Source organism: Narcine bancroftii, chromosome 3 (genome assembly GCF_036971445.1).
Source record: "Narcine bancroftii isolate sNarBan1 chromosome 3, sNarBan1.hap1, whole genome shotgun sequence".
NCBI classification, from domain to species: domain Eukaryota; kingdom Metazoa; phylum Chordata; class Chondrichthyes; order Torpediniformes; family Narcinidae; genus Narcine; species Narcine bancroftii.
The window spans coordinates 82,965,632-82,987,333 of NC_091471.1; the positions used below are offsets into that span (position 1 = coordinate 82,965,632).

General features: G+C 37.1%; 1 protein-coding gene across 17 annotated transcripts in view; it reads right to left on the reverse strand.

Annotated features, from left to right (window-relative positions):
• Positions 1 to 8,303: 8,303 nt before the first annotated feature.
• Positions 8,304 to 21,702, reverse strand: part of LOC138757315 (mesoderm induction early response protein 3-like) — a 152,277-nt gene continuing 138,878 nt past the window's right edge. For all 17 annotated transcript variants that reach the window (XM_069924422.1, XM_069924430.1, XM_069924426.1 and 14 more), the window contains 2 exons: positions 19,627 to 19,772; positions 8,304 to 12,305 (listed from right to left, as the gene is read on the reverse strand). In XM_069924422.1, coding sequence (XP_069780523.1) covers positions 11,845 to 12,305; positions 19,627 to 19,772 — 607 coding nt within the window. In that variant the 3' untranslated portion in view covers positions 8,304 to 11,844. The remainder of the gene's footprint in view (positions 12,306 to 19,626; positions 19,773 to 21,702) is intronic.

The following is a 21,702-nucleotide window of genomic DNA, read 5'->3' on the forward strand; positions in this document are numbered from 1 at the left end:
AAGGAAGAGCCACTTCAGCTGTCTCTTTGAAAAAAGGACAGTTTCACTGTGTCCATTTTTATATGGGCCACTTCATGTAATCTTTGCCAGGGTTTGTGAAATCATCGTGGAAGAAAACACAAGTTCTGTAACCTCCATGCAAGAGAGGGGAATCATTTGTATGAAGAAACAATTCTCTGAAAACAACTCTACAAGAATTTTGGAAAATGTCTGTTCCACAATTACTTTTGAACAACAATTTAAAGAATCTGAGGTTCAACACAAAACCTTTTTAAGACTAAACTTTAAAAATTGATTATTTTTACAATCGTGCCTAAACTGTCATGGTTTTGGGACCCGCTACACACACTTGCACATGGTGGAGTTAAGTAAGAAGTGTTATGTTAATAATTATCAATAAAAAATATTGTTTTGAAGATACCATTGTCTGGTGAATTTATATTGCTGCTGGTCTAGGATGTAACACTCTCCAAAATGCATCATCTCACACTTACCTGGATTGAAATCTATCTGCCACTTTTCTGCTCAACTCTACATCCCGTTGATATCCTCTTGTAACCTTTGACAACCTTCAGCTCTATCCACAACTCCCCCAACATTTGTGTCATCTGCAAACTTACTGACCCATCCTTCTGTCTCTTTATCCAGATCATTTATAAAAATAACAAAGAACAGATCCTTGCAGCATGCCACTAGTAACCAACCTCCTGGCAGAATACTCTCTGCTTTCTTCCTGCAAGCTAATTTTTTATCCATACAGCCAAGGTTCCACTGATCCTGTGGTCTCATGACTTTCTGGATGAGTCTCTCATGGGGAACCTTGTAAAATGTCTTGTTAAAATCCATGTAGACTACATCTACTGCCCTACCCTCATCAATTCCTTTTGTTACCTCCTCAAAAAACCCAATTAGACTCATGAGGCATGACCTTCCCTACACAAAGCCATGCTGACTACGGTTGAGTAGACTGTACTTGTCCAAATGCTCATCGATCCTTAAGAATCCTCTATATGTTTGCATACTACTGATGTATGATTCACTGGTCTTTAATTCCAAGGATTCTCCCTATTATCTTTTTTACACAAGGGGACTACATTTGCCATTCTCCGATCCTCTGGCACCTCTCCTGCAGCCAAAGAGGACTCAAAGATCATAGCTACTGCCCCAGCTATCTCATCTCTCACTTCCCACAGGAGCTTGAAGTATATCGCATTTGGCCCTGGGGACTTAGCAATCTTGATGTTCTTAAGATCCAACACTTCCACTTCCTTAATCTCCAGCACATAGGCCTGTTCATTTTCAACCTCACTGTGATCAAGGTCCTTTTCTGTTATGAATACTGATGCAAAGTATTCATTTAGGACCGCCCCAACCTCCTCTGTCTCCAGGCACATGTTGTCTCCTTTATCCTTTAGAGGTCCCACCTTCATTCTCCTGTTCTTCACATATGCATAGAAACTTGCTGTTTTTTTAAACATCCACACACACACACTGATGAGCGAATGGAACAGGCTAGCTGAGGAGGTGGTTGAGATAGTTGTGATTGCAATGTTTAAGAAAAAAAATGGACAAATACTGTATATAGATAGGATAGGGATATGAGCCAAATGCAGGCAGATGGAACATTTTTGGTGCAAGTTGGGCTGAATAGCCTGTTTTTGTATGACTGTGGGCTTCCTGCAAAGTTGATATCTGCCTTTCTAACACGAGCTTTCTTTAACTCCTTCACATTTTGAAGAATCCAAACATTCAGATGCAATTTTAAGTTGGAGAATACTAGCTAGATCTCTGACTTGCATTAACTACCAGCTGAAATCGCACAATTTCCCACCGTTTCCTTGTCATTACTACGGGAATGGGTGTGAGGAAGAAGGAGGTGGGGTAGATTGAGGGAATCTAGATAAGACTCATATCAAGAAAAATCCTCTGGTAGGATGAATCTCCTATTATACACAACAGAATTGTTTTCCAAAGACTTAACCGTATAGGAAGATGGAACTAATTAAAATAAATGCAAACTTATAACTTCAGCAGAAAAACACGTTCCAGAATTATTCTTCAAATTTGAGTTGGACAGATCAGTTGTGTACAAGTTGCTGCAGGTTTATTTAACAGAAGGTAAATTTATTATAGGATACTGTGCTATACATAGAAATTGTGGAAAAATCTAGTCTCATACAGAATTTTTACAATCCAGGCAGTTATCCTCAAAGTACAAGAATCTAGAAGATTATTATAGTTAAGGTCACTCCAACATTACTGTCTGATTTTAAAAGGTAATAATTATCTATTTCTGGGGATTTGTTTATTGTCTTCACATACTTATTTTGCTATTGGTTTTTTATCACAGAACTTTAACAATAATTGAGCAAACCAAGACTTTTAAATGTAATTAATAACTCAAAGCTTCTTATATAGGACCTGCCACAGTGGGAAAAAAAGTTATTACAAATTGAAAAATGGAACCTTTGTGCCATGTTACTGGACAAATAATCTGAAGTTTTCTGCATCATCCTATGGAAAATGAAGAATTTAAATCCAGTTCATTTAGTGCAGTGGTTCTCAACCTTTTTCTTTCCATTCACATCCCACTTTAAGTAATCCCTATGCCATCGGTGCTCTGAAGGGATTGCTTCAGGTGGGATGTGAGTGGGAAGGAAGGTTGAGAATCGCTGTTCCAGACCCAATTGTTACTGAACTATTTTTCTTGAGAAAAATTGTAATTAGCCCATTTCCTTTGGCGTTATGAAACCATGCACATAACGAGTCAATTAGGTATAATTAAAACAGTGGTTTTCAAACTTTTTTCCCCCACGCACAAACCACTTTAAGTAATTCCTTACTAATCACAGAGCATCTATGGCATAGGGAATACTTAAAAGTGGTATGTGAGTGGGAAGAAAAAAGTTGAGAACCACTGACTGATTCAGTGCACCATCAAAAAAGAATGGTGCCCATCCACAGAGAGGAAAGAAAATCTGTTGCGCGTACCTGGTACAGCATGTACTGACTTCCTCTCAGCATCACATCTTCTGGGATTTCCTAAGCAGTATTTGATTTTGTTTACTTGATATTCCAGTGGAGGGATTTTGCAGAGAAGTCATTGGTAGCATTTTTCCATCATCTTGTAATGCTTGGTCCATGTTTTAGGAGCAGGGATCATTGCTTCCCAGTGGACTATGAAGTTTACAGATAACTTGAGGTCTTGATTTTCAAATATCCTTTTACTCAATCAACCAATGGCTGTACTGGTGCATTGAAGATGGCGAATTGATGTCTGTTCACTCCCCCTATGTTAAACGAATCCTTTTCATTTGTGGGCTAGTGGCAAAATTGTTTTCCATAATTTGTGAACGGATGCTTCCAGTACAACAATCTTGCTCTCAGCGTCACCAAGATCAAAAAGCTTCCAGTGTTGGTACCTCAAATAGGGCAGAGCCCAGCTTGCAATTCAAAGCACTCAGGTATTCTTTGCCCCATTCAGCCAAAGATACATCAAATGGATACATCAAAGGTGCTTTCAGCTTTATGTGGATTTCAGATTCAGATTTATTGTCAGAGTACATAAATCACAACAACCCTGAGATTCCTTTTTTCTGCAGGCACAGCAGAATTACCACTAATTGGTATTGCAAACAATAAACTGTTCATAGCGTAAATATGTAAACAAAAGAATGGTAAACAGATAATGAATGTAAACAGAGAGAACAAAGAAAGTCAATAAAGTGCTCAAGAGTCCTTAAATGAGTCTCTGATTGAGTTTGTCATTGAGGAGTCTGATGGTGGAGGGGTAGCAGCTGTTCCTGAACCTGGTGGTACGAGCCTTATGGCACCTATACCTCTTTCCTGATGGCAACGATGAGAACAGAGCATATACTGGGTGGTGTGGGTCTTTGATGATTGCTACTGCCTGCTGATGGCAGCATTCCCTTAGATGTACTCAATAATGGCATGGGCTTTGCCTGTGATGTCCTGGGCTATGTCCACTTCCTTTTGGAGGGCTTTACACTCAGGGGTATTAGTGTTCTGAGTGTGCAGCCAGTCAGCATACTTTCCACCATACATCTGCAGAAATTTGCCAGTGTTTCTGATGTCATACCAAACCTCCGCAAACTCCTAAGGAAGTGGAGACGCTGATGTGCTTTCTTCACGATGCCATTGATGGGTTGGGTCAAAGAAAGATCCTCCAGATAGTGACTCCCAAGAACGTAAATTTGCTCACCCTTTTCACCTCTGATCCCCCAATGATCATTGGATTGAATACCTCTGGCCTTCCCTTCCTAATAAGTTGAGTTGTTGGTGAACCATTCAGCCAAGTTTTCAATCCCCATCCTTTATACAACCCACTACCTTGGTATCATCAGCAAATGTTTAGATGGTGTTATTGTTCCAAGTTAAACAGTTGTGGGCGTAAAGTGAGTAGGGCTGGGAGCTAAGAAAACACTCTCTGAAACACTTTTTTGGTTGATTTATTTCCATTTTCAATTTCCCTATCACATTCACAATGGTGCAAAAAGATCTCAACATTTCCCTATTATCAGAGTGTTACTATATTCCCAGCATCAGTCTAAAACAGCCTTTAATAAAATTCTGATTGTATTAAAAGCATTTTTTTCTTTTGATAAATTGAATTGGCATATCCATATTATTGACTATCTGAATAGCAACTAAACCAAATACATACTTCTGAAATTAGATTTTTTTGAAGAAATTCTTTAAAGATGATCTGTTCTGAAATGCTCAAGACATGTAGCAATATAGCAGAATAATCGTGTCAATTAAAAGGGCATCACAATAAGCTCCTTGATTTTGGCCCTAGATTATAGGGGCCTGCTTTAAACTAAAAACTCATCTGAACATGAGATGCAACTTCCAAAAGATTGTTCTTCTACTTCCCTAGTTTGAAAACTGAATAAAATTGGCATGAGACCTATCATAGAATCACCTCACAAACTCTGACTACTAGCCAGAGAAACAAGTGAAAGTTTTTTCAACCAGTGTTTGAATGCTCCACATTTTACTGCTGGTTTTAATGACTTCAAATAACTTTATTTTTAAATTTTAATTATTTAATTTAGTCATACACCACTTTAACAGGCCATTTCGGCCCTCGAGTCCGTGCTGCCCAATTGCACCCAATAGACCTATAGCCCAATACGTTTTAAATGGTGGGAGGAAACTGGAAACCCCGGGGAAAACACACAATCTTCTTACAGACTGCGCAGAATTCAAACCCCAGTCCCGATCACTAACTGCTACATCAACCCTGCCATCCTGTGATGCCTATAAATGCTTTTTCGTTGCTAAGTTCATCTGAAGCAACTTGGAGTTTAGGTTCCTCAATGTTTGTGCAAAATGTATCAAAATAAATGGATCTATTATGCACATTAATAGCACCTGTTGAAATGGCCTCCATCACTAAACGAGGAACACTTGCATAATAGACATGCAAAAGAAGTCCGTACTAGAGAATCGACATTGCATTGCAATGGTGTTCCGTATTTAAAAACACTATCCATAAGTAGACCCCCATTTTATTCAATGATGAGAGTTCTTATTCTATACAGCTGTTTTGTCACTTTTTTTGCTGTTCAAGCATAATGAGGTCAGATACTCAGAAAATGTTAAGAAACCTATTTCCCAAGGGACTATCAACTACCAAAATGCAAATTTGTAGATAGCAGATAGTTACAAGGAACATTGTGGTGCGAGTTTAATTTTCCACACATTAACTAGCTCCCATACTGTAAAAGGCCTGGATTGGTTAGTGTTTGTCAAATGTGTTCATGAAAGTTTATTCAATGAATATGTAGAGGTCCCAACTCAAGAGAATGCAATCTCCTATTGGGGAATGAGATAGGAGCATTCTTATCTGACAGAAGAGTGTGCAAGTGAACACTTTGGAACTCTGGTAATTGGATTGAATTTCAAATCGGAGAAGACCATTCTGATTCCATCAAAATTGGCTTATGTGTGGATTGGGCAAATTGTTTCTGGCAAAGGTGTGCTTGGTAGGTGGGAGGCCTTCAAAAATTAACTTTTGAGAGTAGAGTTTGTATGTTCTTATACGAATTAAAGGCAGGACTAACAAGTACAGTATAAAGAACTTTGGCTTCTGAAAGAAGCTGAGGCCCTGGTCAGGATATGTATAGCAGGTATAGGCAGCAAGGTTCAAATGAAGTACTTGACCATAATTGAAGATCAGTGCAGACATCCATGTATGGAGCCAAAAGAGATCAGGGCAATCTTTCTTCCGCATTAACTTGGGAGACAGACAAAGTATAGAAGCGAGGCTAAAGAGTAATTAAGTCATGTACCCCATATAGATTACTGAGGAGCTACTTGCCGACTTGAGGCAAATAAAGGTGGATGAATCCACAGGGCCTCACAAAATATTCTCTAGGACCTGGAGGGAGATTCATGACAAAAATTGCAAAGGGCCTAGCAGAGGTATTTAAAATATCCTTACTCACGGGTAAGGTGTCAGAGGTTAGCTAATATTGTTCTGTTGTTTACGAAAGGATTGAAGAATCAGTGAAGTTATAGGCCAGATGACTGAGCCAGTCATCAGTAGTGGACAAGTTGCTGGAAAGTAAGCCAAGAGACCAGATATACAAATACTTGAATAGACAGAGACTAATTAGAGATAGTCAACATTTATTTGATTGTGGTAGGTTACTTCTAACCAATCTTAATATTTTTATCAAGTTGATGAAAGATAGTGGATGTTGTCCACAGAAACTTTAGTAAGCCCTTTTACAAGGTCCTACATGGAAGGTTAGGTCAAGAATGTTCATTTGTTCAATATTCAGGATAAAGTAGTAAATTTGATTAAACGTTGGCTTTGTAGGAAAAGCCAGTGGTAGAAAAGGATTGCCTCTCAAGCCTAGTGGTTGTTGGTAATCTGAATGATAATGCAGCAAATTTTATCAACAAATTTGCAGGTGACATTAAGGGGCTGTAGTGGATGGCTAGAAAGACTTTCAGAGCTTACAGTGGGATCTGGACCAGATGGAAACATGGGCTGCAATATGGCAGGTGGGATTTGATGTGGACAAGTGTGTGAGACAACTCAGGGCAGATCACTGCAGAGTGCAGAACAGGGATCTGGGAATTCACATGCACAATTCCTTGAAAGTGGTGTCACGGGCAGATGGGATTGTAAACAAAGTTTTTAAACACAAGAACCTTCATAAATCAAAGTATTGATTACAGTAGTTGGGATGTTGTAGGCAAGCTGTTTTAAACACATGGCGAGGCTAATTTTGGAGTATTGTGTGCAGTCTTGGACACCTATCAATAAGAAAGGTAAGTTTGAAGAGTGTGGAGAAAATTTGCTAGGATGTTCATGGGACGAAGAGCTGAGTTAGAGGAAGGTTGTATAGATTAGGCTTTTACTTCCTGAAGTATAGAAGAATGAGGGAGATTTGATAGATACAAACATTGAAAGTATAGATAGGGTAAATGTAAACTGGCTTTCTTCACTGAGGTTGGGTGAGAGAAATAGAGGGCATGGGTCAAGGGTATTAGATGAAATGTTTAAGGGGAACCAGAGGCTGGTGAAAGTTTGGAACGAGGTGGAGGATGTGAATTCCATTTAACATTTAATTGGATAGCTACATGAATGGGAAGGGTTTGGAGAGCTATTATTGGAATTCATGTTGATGTAACTTTGCAGAATAAATAGTTCAATACAGACTAGATCGGCCAAAGGGATTGTTTCTGTCTTGCAGCTTACTATGGTTCCGTTCTATGGAGTTAATAATCTAAATTCAGTAGTGCACTGTAGCCAGATGATGGGATGTTAAAAAAAATCTCCATCAATGAAACCATACTTGCTGCATTTTACTGTGCACAATATACTCATTACCAATTGATGTTTGTAACAGTGTTATTCTTTATGAAGATTACCTTAAACATCAAACCTTGAACATCAAATTGACAATTTTAAAACACCTAACTAGAAAAGTAAAATGTTGAATCACCTTGTTTAAGAAATGATACAATTCCAATGAATAGGTTTGTCCTCATTGGGATCTACCAACTTGGAATATTCGAATGAACTTTAAAATAACGCTTAATACTGCACAAATTCAGATTTTCAGATAAATTACCAGTTTTCAGCCGTGCATTTACATCGACCACAAGTAATTATTAACAATCAGACTTGGGGTCTAATACCGTGCGCCAGAAATTTTCATTGGTCTTGTTTTGACTGTTTAGGGTATGATATCCTGTGCCTTTGGGTGAATTCAGGAACAAAGTACCTTCGTATCAACTTCAAAGTTCATACTTAATCAAAATAAAGATGAGACGTCCAGACTTTTTATTTCTGGAATGGTGTACACCACACATCAAGGTACAACAGAAGTACAAAATAATGTTGAACAAAAACCTTTAGTATTTACAAATATTAAAATGAAACACAACATTAGAGCTTTCCTCTTGTATATCTTCAAAACTGAATGCTGTCTTGATTGTCACCATTACCCATTTTTTCCCCACTGGCAGCTATTACCAACAGTAGAAGAGGAGCTGTAGCACCATTTCTTCAGAACAGTATTGCTCGTGCTTTTTTTAAAATTAAAAGCATTTTAAGTAGCATATCTATATTGATCATCAATACCACATTGCTTTAATTTTCACAAACATTATACAAACTTCCCCTTCTGCAATGCATCAACTTTTCAAATGTCTGTATACAATTACAGTTAGTTCAACTTGTTACTATTTTACCTTAAATAATTAATTTTAATTTGTACTACAGACTTTGGATAAAATATCATCAAACTTAGCAACTGGGAGATTTTCTCACAACAGATATTTATCCTCCGCCAAGAAGAAAAACTGCAGTATTTTAAATGACCTAATTATTCTTTGTATCCTTCAGTCATCAAACAAGTAAAACCTTCAAGTAAATGGATCAGTTTATATTAAGAAACTAATCATTTAGACTAGTGAGAAAACATCGTCTCTGTTTTGGTGAAGTATTGAAATATTCACCACAGCACCAGTTACAGTTCTAAATGTATTAGTTTATGAACAGACTTTTCAAAATAGAAAGGAAAGATGATCATCTTTGGCCAGCAGTCAACAAAGCTTGACAATACAGAGCAAATCTTCCAAGTCCCAGTGGTTAAACAATGAGATTTTCATTTAGAAAGACAAGCAAGTATCATTTCATGATACTTTAAACTTAGGAAAAGTAGTTTACGAGATGCATAAATTCTACATAATTACATTCTCTTAAATTATTGCCCTATTTAATATGAACATAAAAAGGAAATTTACAAAATTCTAAAATCAGTTCCCATTAAGAATTTGGTTTTAGTTTTGGTTGAATATCATAGGTTTTTCAATAATCTTGGTTTTGCGTGTATGATGAGCATTTTTATTTTACACGCCAAACATTTTTTAAAAAATTTAAATATTTTATCAAGTAAATAACACTAGACCCAAACAAAAGGTTAAACGAGTTAAATTTCATACTAAATGCTTTTAAATAAACTATTAATCAGCCAGAAGAGTTAATCAATGTAACTGGCAAGAGAATACAAACCAATAAGGATTTTATTTTTCTTTTAAATCACAAGTAAATCAGTTATAGGAAATTTTAAATTAAACCCTGTAATAAAAAAACCACACACTACTGTTTGCCAAGGGAACCTTACTAAGTCTGAATGCATAGTTAATTTCTGTATTTATAATGCACTAGGAATGGTTTTAAAATTTCAAAAAGTGCAACTGATGCAAGTGATCAGTCAAAAATCTGTGTGAACATTACTATAGACTAGCCTTTGCAAATTCAGTCACGCTGAAATATATAAATGAAGGGATATGTATAGCATTTCCACAAGTACAGGACTGGGTTCAGTTAACATCAGAAAGAAAAATGCCACAGAAGACAAATGCATAGATCAGCACATAAACACAAGCTACAAGCTGATGACATGAATCACAATTCTACGCAATACTGGCAAGAGCCAAGGCTACCCGTTACTTCTGTGTCTTGTACCTTTATGCCACTCTGTACTGTCTCAGAACCTAAAGCTTCATCTACCATAAAGGATTCCTGTATTTAAAAACTGAAAGATCACAGTATGGTTGTAGTCATACTCACCTACATAGAGAATCTACTCAGTCTCTCAAACCACAGTATTCACTCTTGCACATTTAACATGGCAGTCTTTGTGTAAAATTCTGCACTCTTTTAGGGGATTGTGCAAATATAGGGGCAAGGAATGAAGCTAGATTCTCCTGACAGAATGTCAATATTTACAGTATACAAAAGCAGTTCATCATGTTGTGTATCCTAGTTAACTTCCTTCACATTTTCTGATTACTTGTAAAAATGTTTCTCAAATGTAGTACAGGGTACAGTAAAATCTTGTATTTTTAAAACAAAAATGTAAAAATAGGTACTTGACAGGACCTAATAACTACATATTTAACAGATGTCCAATGAAATGAACTTTAAACATAAATGGCCTATACTGTCAATTATATACTAGGAAGCAAAGAAACAAATATGTAAAATTCACACCACAAAATATAGCACATGCTATATAAAAAAAGTTTAATGGAAACTATTTTTTCAGGATTTTTAAGTATGTTCTAATACTAAGCAAGATAGGGGATTTCCAAAATTTCTTGATCAGAACTTAATAATGATCAGCAACAATTCACAGATAAAGGGACTATTTTACATCCTGCTGTGTAAAATGGATACTAGACACACCTCATCAAATTATTGCAATCTAAAATTCAAAATTTTCTTAGTTTCCATTCAACAACTGCTTTATTACAAACTTTTACTTCCAGAGAAATAAGTTTGCATCTGACTAAAAATTTGGAATATATCACAAAATAGCTTCATTTTGGGTCAAGATTTAACTGTATTATACACCATCAGGCAGGGACATATTGTTGGATACAAAACGCAATGAACTGCTGCAAGAGACATGGCTTAATTGTCAAACAGAATTGTGATCAGAAGTGGCAAGTCCCAAGTTGTGTCGAGACGATTTCAGCTGCCCCAGGAAATCTCACAAGATATATAATGCACTGCGCAGTTTGAGATACACTATATAATACAATCTTTAAAGTCTTAAAAAACCAATATACAATTATCACAAAATTCAATATTTAATCTAATCAATAAAAGCTTGAAAAGTTTCTAAGCACAGAAATCTGGCAGTAGTTCCAACCCGTTTACAGATGGCAGCCATGCCCAACACTTGCAAGTCTTCCTCCCATTTGTATTTCATCCATCAACTTTCTTCTAAAGGATGCACTCATGGCACCGTAAACTGAAGTGCTGTTTTAAGTGAATGGATGAGAAGGCTCTGTTCGTGCAGGTCTTTGCTCCGATGTGCACTGTTCACCTCCAAAATGCTACATTAGCCAGGGACAAGGCCAGGTATCTGTAAACATTAGTATTTCTCTATACACACTACTGTGACAGTGGTGTGCATTCATGGAAGCCATTTCTATTGTTTCAGATTACCAATGGTGGTGTCAGGAGGTGAAATGGTTCCTTTATCAACAGGCTACAGAGGAGATGCAACAGCATGAGAGTTCAGGACTGCGTTATAAAGTACAATTTAAGTCCCCAACTCTATGTGAACATAATCGCTCCAATTTCTATGTTAATAGGGACTGAAAATAAATGGCTATTTAACTCTTGAGAAATCAAGATTAAAGTTCTATAGGTAAAAAGACATCACTGATGTCATAGTAAAAAAATTCAAACTTCCAGTGAATGACTGAACAATTTCGATGGCTCATCCACCAAGTTCAACATTACTGCATACCACCATTTCATACGACGTTTCAACGGAGGAGTCACTCTGATTGGAGAGCTGTCTGCTGGTGTAGTGCACAGGGATTGATGAAGCCATTTGCTTCGTTACTAGGCAAACTGCTAAAATCTGCAACTGAGACAGACATTTTGGCACTAGTGATGTGGTGTGTGTGATTCTCAAAATCCACATCTAAGTTATTTACAGAAACGTCGTTGATAAAAGTTTCTTGAACAGAGATTCCCATTTTCAATCTTTTTGCCGGTCTTTCAGATTCATTGTTGCACATGTTTATCTGGTTTAAATCAGAATGGTAAAATCCAGTCTCAAATAAATTTAGACAGTCTGCGTCACCATTCGTAGGCAAACTAAGCGACTCGTCCATTAAAGCAGGCACATGGGAAGTTGGTCCCTTTGTGTGTAAACTCTCCATCGGAGGAAAATTATAGGAATCCAAACAGTTTACATCTGCAATGCTGCATGGTGTACTAACACTGGTCAGTGCTAAAAGAAAGAAAAGTAAATTAAAATTCTTTCAATTTTTTAAAAGTTGAAACTTCACAAATTTTAATTCACTAAGAAAAAGACTGAAAAAATTATCTCAATACAACTGTCAAAGAAAAAAATCCTACTTAATCTAAAAGGATAAAAATCTAATTTAAGATAATTGTCGACTTTTATTTGCCACATTTACATTATTAACTGAGATTTCTGACCAAACAGTTACTAAATGCAAAGATAAAGACAGAGGCACAGATATTACCACCAACATGTTGAAGTTACGTACTTATCAGGCACACTGTTTGCTAATATAATCATACAAATAATTCCAAGGGAAATTAATTTTATATCATGGTTAAACTTAACCATTGTCAGTTCAACTCAGCTAACCACTCAGGAGGATGCAATGTCAAATTATACCGTATAATTCAGCACTTAATCTGCCTGTAGTACTCAGGGATATGCCATTAAACCAAGACCAACGCCCTAGGTGGACACAGAAGAATCAAGGGAACTAACTGAAAAGGAGCAAATTAGGTTGCAGAGAAAGACCATTTTATAAAGATGCAAATTAATAAATCTTGTGCTCCCCCTGCCTTAATAAATATTATTTTGTGATCTCCATTACTTATTTTTTTTATTATTAGCGGTACTTAGCCAGCTACAAAAGGGTAAAGGCTTGTGAATCACAGGTGGTATATCCAGAGGAGATAAATGAGTGGTAAAAAGGAACAAAAAGCTGTAAATGTGAAATTCAAAATTATGGAGAAGCAATACACTGCAGATGCTATAAAACTGAAATAAAAACAAACTGCTACAATTATTCAGATCAGGCAGCATCTGTAGTAACAGAACAAAAGAGTTAATGTTACAGCTGGTGACCTTTGATTAGAACATTCCAGTTCTTATTCTGAAATTGGTGAATTCAGCATTGAATCTTGAGGGCACAAATCAGATGAGATGCTGCACCTCAAGCTTAGGTTCAACTTTCTTGAAACAGTGCAAGAGGCCAAAAATATATTCCCATTCTGCTCGCCAAGTTATAACTGGTTAATCTCTAAATTCTCAAGGTCCAATTCACAAGAAGTCCATTACACACCAATGGACTCTCACAGCTACATATCCTCCCCATCCTATTTTCTGAAAGGATTCCATGCCATTCTCCTGTTCTGCCAGCACACATGTACCTATTGTGATAATGCTTTTGACACCACTGGCTTCAAGATATCTTTATTTTTCTTAAACATAGTTTTGGCTCCACCATAGTTGGCAGGGTTCTTCTCTGTGCCTGTTTTATTTCTCACTTTGCTGCTTTTACCCCTAATCCCATGCAGAGCATGGCTGACCTACTCTTCAGACACCCAAAGTTTCCATAATGCGAAGTAATGCTTTACTTGCAACAAACTTGTTAGGATTCTTTGAGAATATAATGGGTGCGGTGGATAGAGCGGAACAGGTTGATGTTGTACATTTGCATTTCCAGAAAGCGTTTGATAAGGTGCCGCACAAGAGACTTCTCAGTAAGTTACAGGAAAGTGGAGTCCGGGGAAGTCTATTGGCATGGATCGAAAATTGATTGTCTGACAGGAGGTAGAGAGTCGGGATAAGTGGGAGTTTTTCAGGTTGGTAGAGAGTGGTAAGTGGGGTGCCGCAGGGGTCGGTGCTAGGCCCACAACTGTTCATCATTTACATTGATGACTTGGAGGAGGGGACAAAATGTGGTGTAGCCAAGTTTGCGGATGACACCAAATTGAGTGGAAGAGCAAATTGTAATGAGGATGCAGAGGGATATAGTTAAGCTGGATGAGTGGGCAAAGGTCTGGCAGATGGAGTACAATGTTAGTAAGTGTGAGGTTATCCACTTTGGCAAGAAAATAAAAGAACTGAATATTATTCATGCTTGTGCATGAATCGCAAAAAGTTAGGTTGCAGGTGCAGCAGGTTATTAAGAAGGCAAATGGAATGTTGGCCTTCATCACTAGAGGAATTGAAGTAGGGAGGTAATGTTGCAACTGTATAAGGTACTGGTGAGACCGCACCTGGAGTACTGTGTCATGTTTTGGTTTCCATATTTGAGGAAGAATATACTGGCTTTGGAGACGGTCCAGAGGAGGTTTACTAGGTTGATCCCTGGGATGAAGGGGTTGATTTATGATGAAAGATTAAATCGTCTTGGATTGTATTCACTCGAGTTCAGAAGAATGAGAGAAGATCTTATAGAAACATAGGATTATGAGGGGTATGGATAGGATAGATGTAGGAAGGTTTTTTGAGCTGGCCGGGGAAACTAAAATGAGAGGACACAGTCTCAAGATTCGGGGGAGTAGATTTAGGACAGAGATGAGGAAAAATAGTTTTTCCCAGAGAGTAGTGAATGTTTGGAATTCTCTATCCAGGGAAGTGGTTGAGGCTGCTTCATTAAACATATTTAAAATTCGGTTAGATAAATTTTTACATGATAGAGGATATGGGTAGAAGGCAGGTAGGTGGAGTTAGGTCATAAATTAGATCAGCCATGATCTTATTGAATGGCGGAGCAGGCTCGATGGGCCATTTTTGGCCTACTCGTGTTCCTACTTCCTATGTTTTTTTTCTTACTATTTAGCACACTGTATGTGGTGTTCACTATGTCATCTTCTTTGCATTGAAAAAGCTAAAGATAGATTGGGTGTCTGCTTTGCAGAGCCCTTCTGCTCAGTTCAGAGGTCAAAATGAGCATGCTTGCAAAGTTTTCACTCATTTTTAGACTCTTTCTTCAAAATCCTACATTGAATAAAGACGAACAGCATCTCATCTGTTAATTAGTGCCTTCATAACTTATTGTGAATTCAACAGTTTCAGTAAACCAGACTTTCCTCATATGTATCAGAATTGGCTTGTACATTTTTTTGCTTTCAGCAATGCAGCCAAACTGACTGAGTGGTTCCTGTATTGTCTTAATTGTGGGTGTCCATCTTCCACAGCGTTTTGCACTTCACAATTACAATATTGTTTCTCTTTTCTCCTTTGATCACATCGCCTTCCAAACAGATCAGCTGCAATTAACAAATCTTCACCGTAGTCTCTCAACCTGCAACACTGCCATTTATCAAATTTATCTCTTTCTGAAATTACCTTATCACATTAAATCTCCCACTTCTAAACTTTGCCTAAATTTGTGCTCCAGATTTCCCCCATTCCCCTAATACTTGAAGAATAGTCAAATAAAGTTAGGAATTTCTAGTTGTTGGCCCATTAGTGATAAATGTTCACTCTTCATCCTCTCAAATTGTTGAACATATGAAAGTCTTCCCTTAAATCACCACATAACATTGTTAAAATCTTGTAAACTTAAACCAACATGATATAATCTTTCCTTACAATCCAACAGTGGTACTCTATTACATTTAGCTGACTATGTAATTGCACTCCTTCCAAGGCCAAAACATCCTTTCTAAAGCACAGTGTCCAGTGCTAAACATATTGTATTCTTGTATTGGTCTAACAAGGGCTTTCTAGAGCTTTTGCAAAACTTCTTCCCCTGCAATTACCAGCTAACATTCCATATATAATTTTTCACAATTGCACCTTGTAATGACACACGGACCCTTACATTTCTTGGCTCTCAACTGTCCTTAGCTTTTCACTATTTAAATGGAACCCCAATGATCAACTTTTAGCCCAAATGGATACACTATGTGAATTCATCTGCCACGATCTGGCCCACTCACTTAAATTTACCTTGGATTTTATGTTCCTATCTACACCATCTACACCAAGAGTTAGTTAAAAAGTTTAAAATGATAGGCATACGAGGTCATGCAGCCTATCAACTTCTATGTAGAAAGTTCCAGAGAGATTCACTCAACGGCCTTTTGGTTCTGCAAATACATTACTTTTAGCTACTCATCCAAATCTTTCTGAATAGTTTGAATGAATCTGCCTCCATTATAATCCCTGGCAGAGTTTTCCATGCTTTAACCATTCAAGTAAAAAGGTTTCCTGTCATGTTACTTTTATTTTTTTCTCTAACACCTACTTCCCTATTACACACACACATAAATACAAAATAGGTTGATGTATGGCATTTCAAAATGTGTTTGAACAGATGCCACCTAATATGTAAATGTACGCGCACACACACACACACACACACACACACACTATACACAACCACCTAGGTACACACACATGCAAACCTATTAAATGGTATCTGTTCTAACATATTTTGAAATGCCATATACATCCTATCAACCTTGTCTTTTAAAAATTTTCACTGGCAAAATCAAATGGATTGGACTAACAATCTGCTGGGTGAACTCTGCAGGTCAAGCACCATCAGTGGGAGATGGTGCTTGACCTGAAACCAGGAGATTATATTATGTTTCAGATTCCAATTTCTTCAGTCTCCTGTCTGTCTCCAGTTAAATGGATTGGGCTATTGTTACATAGATTCAACTTTGAACCTATAGGTATTTGGTAAGTTGGCAGCCAAGGACTCTGCAATTAGTAATCTATAACCTGTCCCCTCTAGTTTGACAGCTGTATCCACTTTAAAAACAGCTAACCTTCCTATCATTTCCTCTTTATCAATTTTTAATCTATCCAGAATCTTAACTCATCTTTCTGGACTGAAACCCCAGCAGTGTTTTTTAATCTTTAAATTTTGACACACAGCATGGTTATAGGCCCTTCTGTCCCACAAACCCGTGCTGGCCAAATAACCCAATTAACCTACAACCCCTGTCCATTTTGAAGGGTGTGAGGAAACCAGAGCACCTGGGATAAACCCACGGAGAAAACATACAAACTCCTTAGAAAGTGGTGGATTACGAACTTGGGTTGCTGGCACTGTAATAGCATTGTGCTAACCACTACACTATCACGCCACCCTTATATTCCCGAGTGAACAATGATAATAAAATAGCAAGGCACTCAGTCTCACTGACGTAATTCCTTATTGCGGTTTTGCAAAAGGAAACTCAAAATTACACTGCAAAAGAATATAATTAGTGCCCATATGTTAAACTTTAAAATTCTAAGTCTTTAGAGGCTATAGTATACACATACCTATATATACACACTCATGAATTTGTGTATAATTCTAACTCTCAATAGAACTTGTAATTTAGTTTTTATAGAAGCATACTTCATTTGACAATTTATGCTGTTATGGTTTAACAAACCTCATTCTCTTCCCCCATCCCCCAAAAAGTATAAATTATAAAGCTTGTAAGTATGTAATGGAAAGAGGAAGTGATTGCATGTAAAGATGGACAGAAATCAGCTCACCTAGAAAGAATTAATGATTAAACAGTGGAATTTAAAACTTTGAGGCCCAAGAATAGAATGTCCAACCACAATGGCAGGACACAATCAATTTCTAAATCTTGGAACCCAATGAGCCAAGCCATAACAATTCCATAAATTTCTTACAATACAACATTACAGCAAAATACAGGCCCTTTGGCCCTCGATGTTGCACCAATATGCTACCAAAAAAAGAAACCCTTCCTACCTTGTAACCCTGTATTTTTCTTTTATCCATGTGCCTGTCTATGAGTTTCTTAAATGCCCCTATGTTTCAGCCTCCACCACCATCCCTGCCAAGGTGATCCCGGCACCCACAACACTGTGTAAAAAAAAACTTACCCCTGATGTCTCCCAAAGAACATTACAGCACAGAAACAAACTCCTTCAGCCCTTCTATTCTGTGCCAAACCATTTTTCTGCCTAGTCCCATTAACCTGCACCCAGTCCATCACCTCCATTTTTCTTAAAAGTTAAAATTGAGCCTGCATTTGCCACTTCTCATTCCACTCTCCCACTACTCTCTCTGTGAAGAAGTTTCCCCTAAACATTTCCCCTTTCACCATTAATGCATGTCCTCTGGTTTGTATCTGACCTACCCTCAGTGGAAAAAACTTACCTATGTTTATTCTGTCTATTTCCACCTCCCCCCACCCCCCCAAAATTTTACATACCTCCATCAAATTTTCTCTAATTCTTCTACTCTCCTAACCTGTTTAACCTTTTCCTGCAACTCAGTTCCTGGAATCCAGGCAACATCTCTGCACTCTTTCCATCTTATTGATATCTTTCCTGTAGTTAGGTGACCAAAACTCCACACAATACTCCAAATTTGGCCTTACCAATGTCTTATCCAACTTTACCATAATATTCCAGCTCCTATACTCAATAATTTATGAAAGGCCAATATGCTAAAAGCTCACTTGACAACCCCACTTTTTTAAAAATATAAACCTTCTTTTAATTTATAACACCACTTTCAAGGAATTATGTATCTATATTCCCAGATACTTCTGTTCGACCACATTCCTCAGTGCCCTTCCATTTACTATCCATGTCTTTCTATCCAAAATGCAACTCCTCACAGTTGTCTGCCTTAAATTCCATCGACTATTTTTCTAGATGGTCCAGTTCCCTCTGCAAGCTTTGAAAACCTGATTCACTGCCCACAACTCCTCCAATCTTAGTGTCATCTGCAAATTTGATATCCAATTTAACACATTATCATTCAGACCATTGATGTAGATGACAAACAATGGTCTCAGATGCACACCACTAGTCACAGGCCTCTAGTCTGAGAAGCAATCATCCACCACTACTCTCTGGCTTCTCCCATCCAGCCATTATCGAATCCAGTTCACTACTTCACCATGAATACCTCATGTCTGAACCTTCCTGACTAACCTCCCATAAGGGACTTAGTCAAAGGGCTTACTAAAGTTGATGTAGACAACATACACAGTCTTTTCTTCATCAGCTTTCCTGATAACCTCCTTGAAAAACTCTATAAGATTGGTTAAACTTGACCTACCATGCACAAAGCCATGTTGACTATCCTCAATCGGTCCCTGGCTCTCCAAATAATTGTATATCCGATCTCTTAGTCTACACTGTAATGCACTGTCACAAATGGAAAAGATCCTCAAATCTAAATAATGCAAATTAATAGGATCCCATTGTCTGAAGCACCTTGTGCATCCTTGTATCACAAAGAAAAAAGGCTGGACACAGGATCCAATGCAACTTTTTTTGGCATCATAAACGTTCAAATATTTGTATTTTCAAGTACGGTAAAACACCTGGTATCTGACACCTATAGGGATTAGTAGATGCCAGATCAGTGAATTTTCAGGTTGCTTGAGATTGTGTGATGGGCGAACTAATGGTGAGGTACATCAATTTTAAACTTCCATTTTTTTAACCTATTTATTTCCCAGTTTTTTTGCCAGTTGCTTGAATTCCAGATAAGTTTAAAAAAAACTGTACATTGATTGCTTCGATAATAACTGTTGCTTGAAAATGATCATACACTTACCAGAAAACTCATGTCCAGAGTTCATTACACTATGCTGATCAGAAACTGTTTCAGGTCTACTGACAGAAGAACAAATAGATGGAGAATGTACTGAACGACTTAACATTCCCATCTCAGCCTCATCAACCAGACGATCCATGTAATCCCTTAAGAAGAAAAAGTTTCAAAGTTAAATTATTGTGTAATAAAATGCTGAAATAAAAATGTGATGATTCACTGGATCTGCCAATTTACAAGCATATTTAAAACTCTTGTACTTAGCAAATACTTACCCTTACAGTATTTGTGCTGATTTATGAGACTTAACCTTCCAAAATCCTGTTCATGGTTTTAATGTACAAATTCTAAACATAATCTAATTTTATTAAATTATATTTTGCATTAGAAAACCTCGATACACCCAAGGTGTTAAACACCAAGTCTGAGAACAGCAAAAAGCTGACTCAAGCAATGGATTCAAAAAGTGAAGCAGCAATAACTAATGTACATATCTAAAAGTTTGATCAACTAAAATTACTAGCCCACATGACTGAAAGGTAAGGAAACCTTCCAGATAGTCTTCCTGGAGGAAATAGTTCCTTCTCTCCGCACACAAAAAAAAATTATTGGAAATAACGAAAACAAATTCTCGAAAATTATACAAGTTAGCTGACAAAAATAGACAAAGCAAGGCAGAACTGGATCACTACAATTTTTTTTATATAGGATACTTGCCACAGAATAAACTACTATTTAAAAAAAAGAGAACTGAAGGGGAGGAAGGCGAGTTTACTTAAATTATTAGTTATTTATTAAGAAATGAGCTGATGTTTGTCAATGTGGACTATTAATAAGTGACATAAGATAGCATTTTAGCTGCAGTCAAATAATCCATAAGGATCAAAATATTGCATTCTTGGTCTAAAATAGAAGTGCATTCAATCAACATTCCAGTGGAAAGTCAGAGACAAAGATCAGAGGAAAAATATGAGAAATAAAGTAAAAATAAAATATTGTACAAAATAAAAATAAATGAGGTAGGTAGTTAGGGTGGTCATTCTAAAGGAGGACACAGTCATAGAATATGTGTGTGTGTGTGTATCACACACACTATATACACACACACACACATATATATATATATGCTCACTATAAATACACACAATTATACAATGTGTTTAAAAAGTATTTTATTTTTATATAAGATTTAAACAGTATTGCAAAAACAACAAATGTAAACACACTAATATATGGTAACCTATGACCATGTCTTCACTTGGAATGGTAGTGTTGGTAACCTTCACTCTCATGGTGGCATACAATTTAAGCTGTTATGACCTCTGTGGGAGAAAAAAAATTCTAACATTAAGGCGCCTCTAGGTATTGCACTACGAGGTCAGGCCTGGTGTGTTTTGTGGGCTGTTCATAGTACCTCATGGACATGGCCGCCAGACACCTATCCAGCCACACAGGATTTTCAGCTGCTGATTGGACAGCTTCCCAAGCTCTACTTTGTGTGTTGAAATCCCAGAATTATCTCAAAAGATTTTGCAAAATCTGTATATAGGAAAAATAAAAGAGGAAAAACATTTGGGTTTTAAAGATCCTTTTCCTTTCTATGCTATTACTTAAAACAAAAATGACCAAACTGAATCGCCCGCTGATTCCTATTACAAGCACAAGCTTTTTAAGCCCATTAGAGATAGTGTTTGAAAAACTGAAAACTCAGACAACAGGGGGAGGAAGGGAAGTAAATGGGCAATAATATTCCGGAGGATTAGGTTTGAATGCTAATTTATCAAAGTACAAATTTAAGACAGTTGAGTACATACCGGTAATTAGAAGTACAAAACTAGAAGTTCTTTTCATGAATTTCTGTAATTATTTCATTCTTCAGTTAATGCAATACAAAGTAATAAATATTTTTGGATTAGTTTTCTGATGAGCAACATTTATGAAGTTGTTTAAAAAAATAGGCCCTTGTAAAGTTAAAAACTAATTAAATGAATGCAGGTTGAACTATTAAATTGTTTAATTTGGGAACTGGACAATAAAATGGAAGATGGTCATCTCATGTCTCAGTAGAATGTGATATGA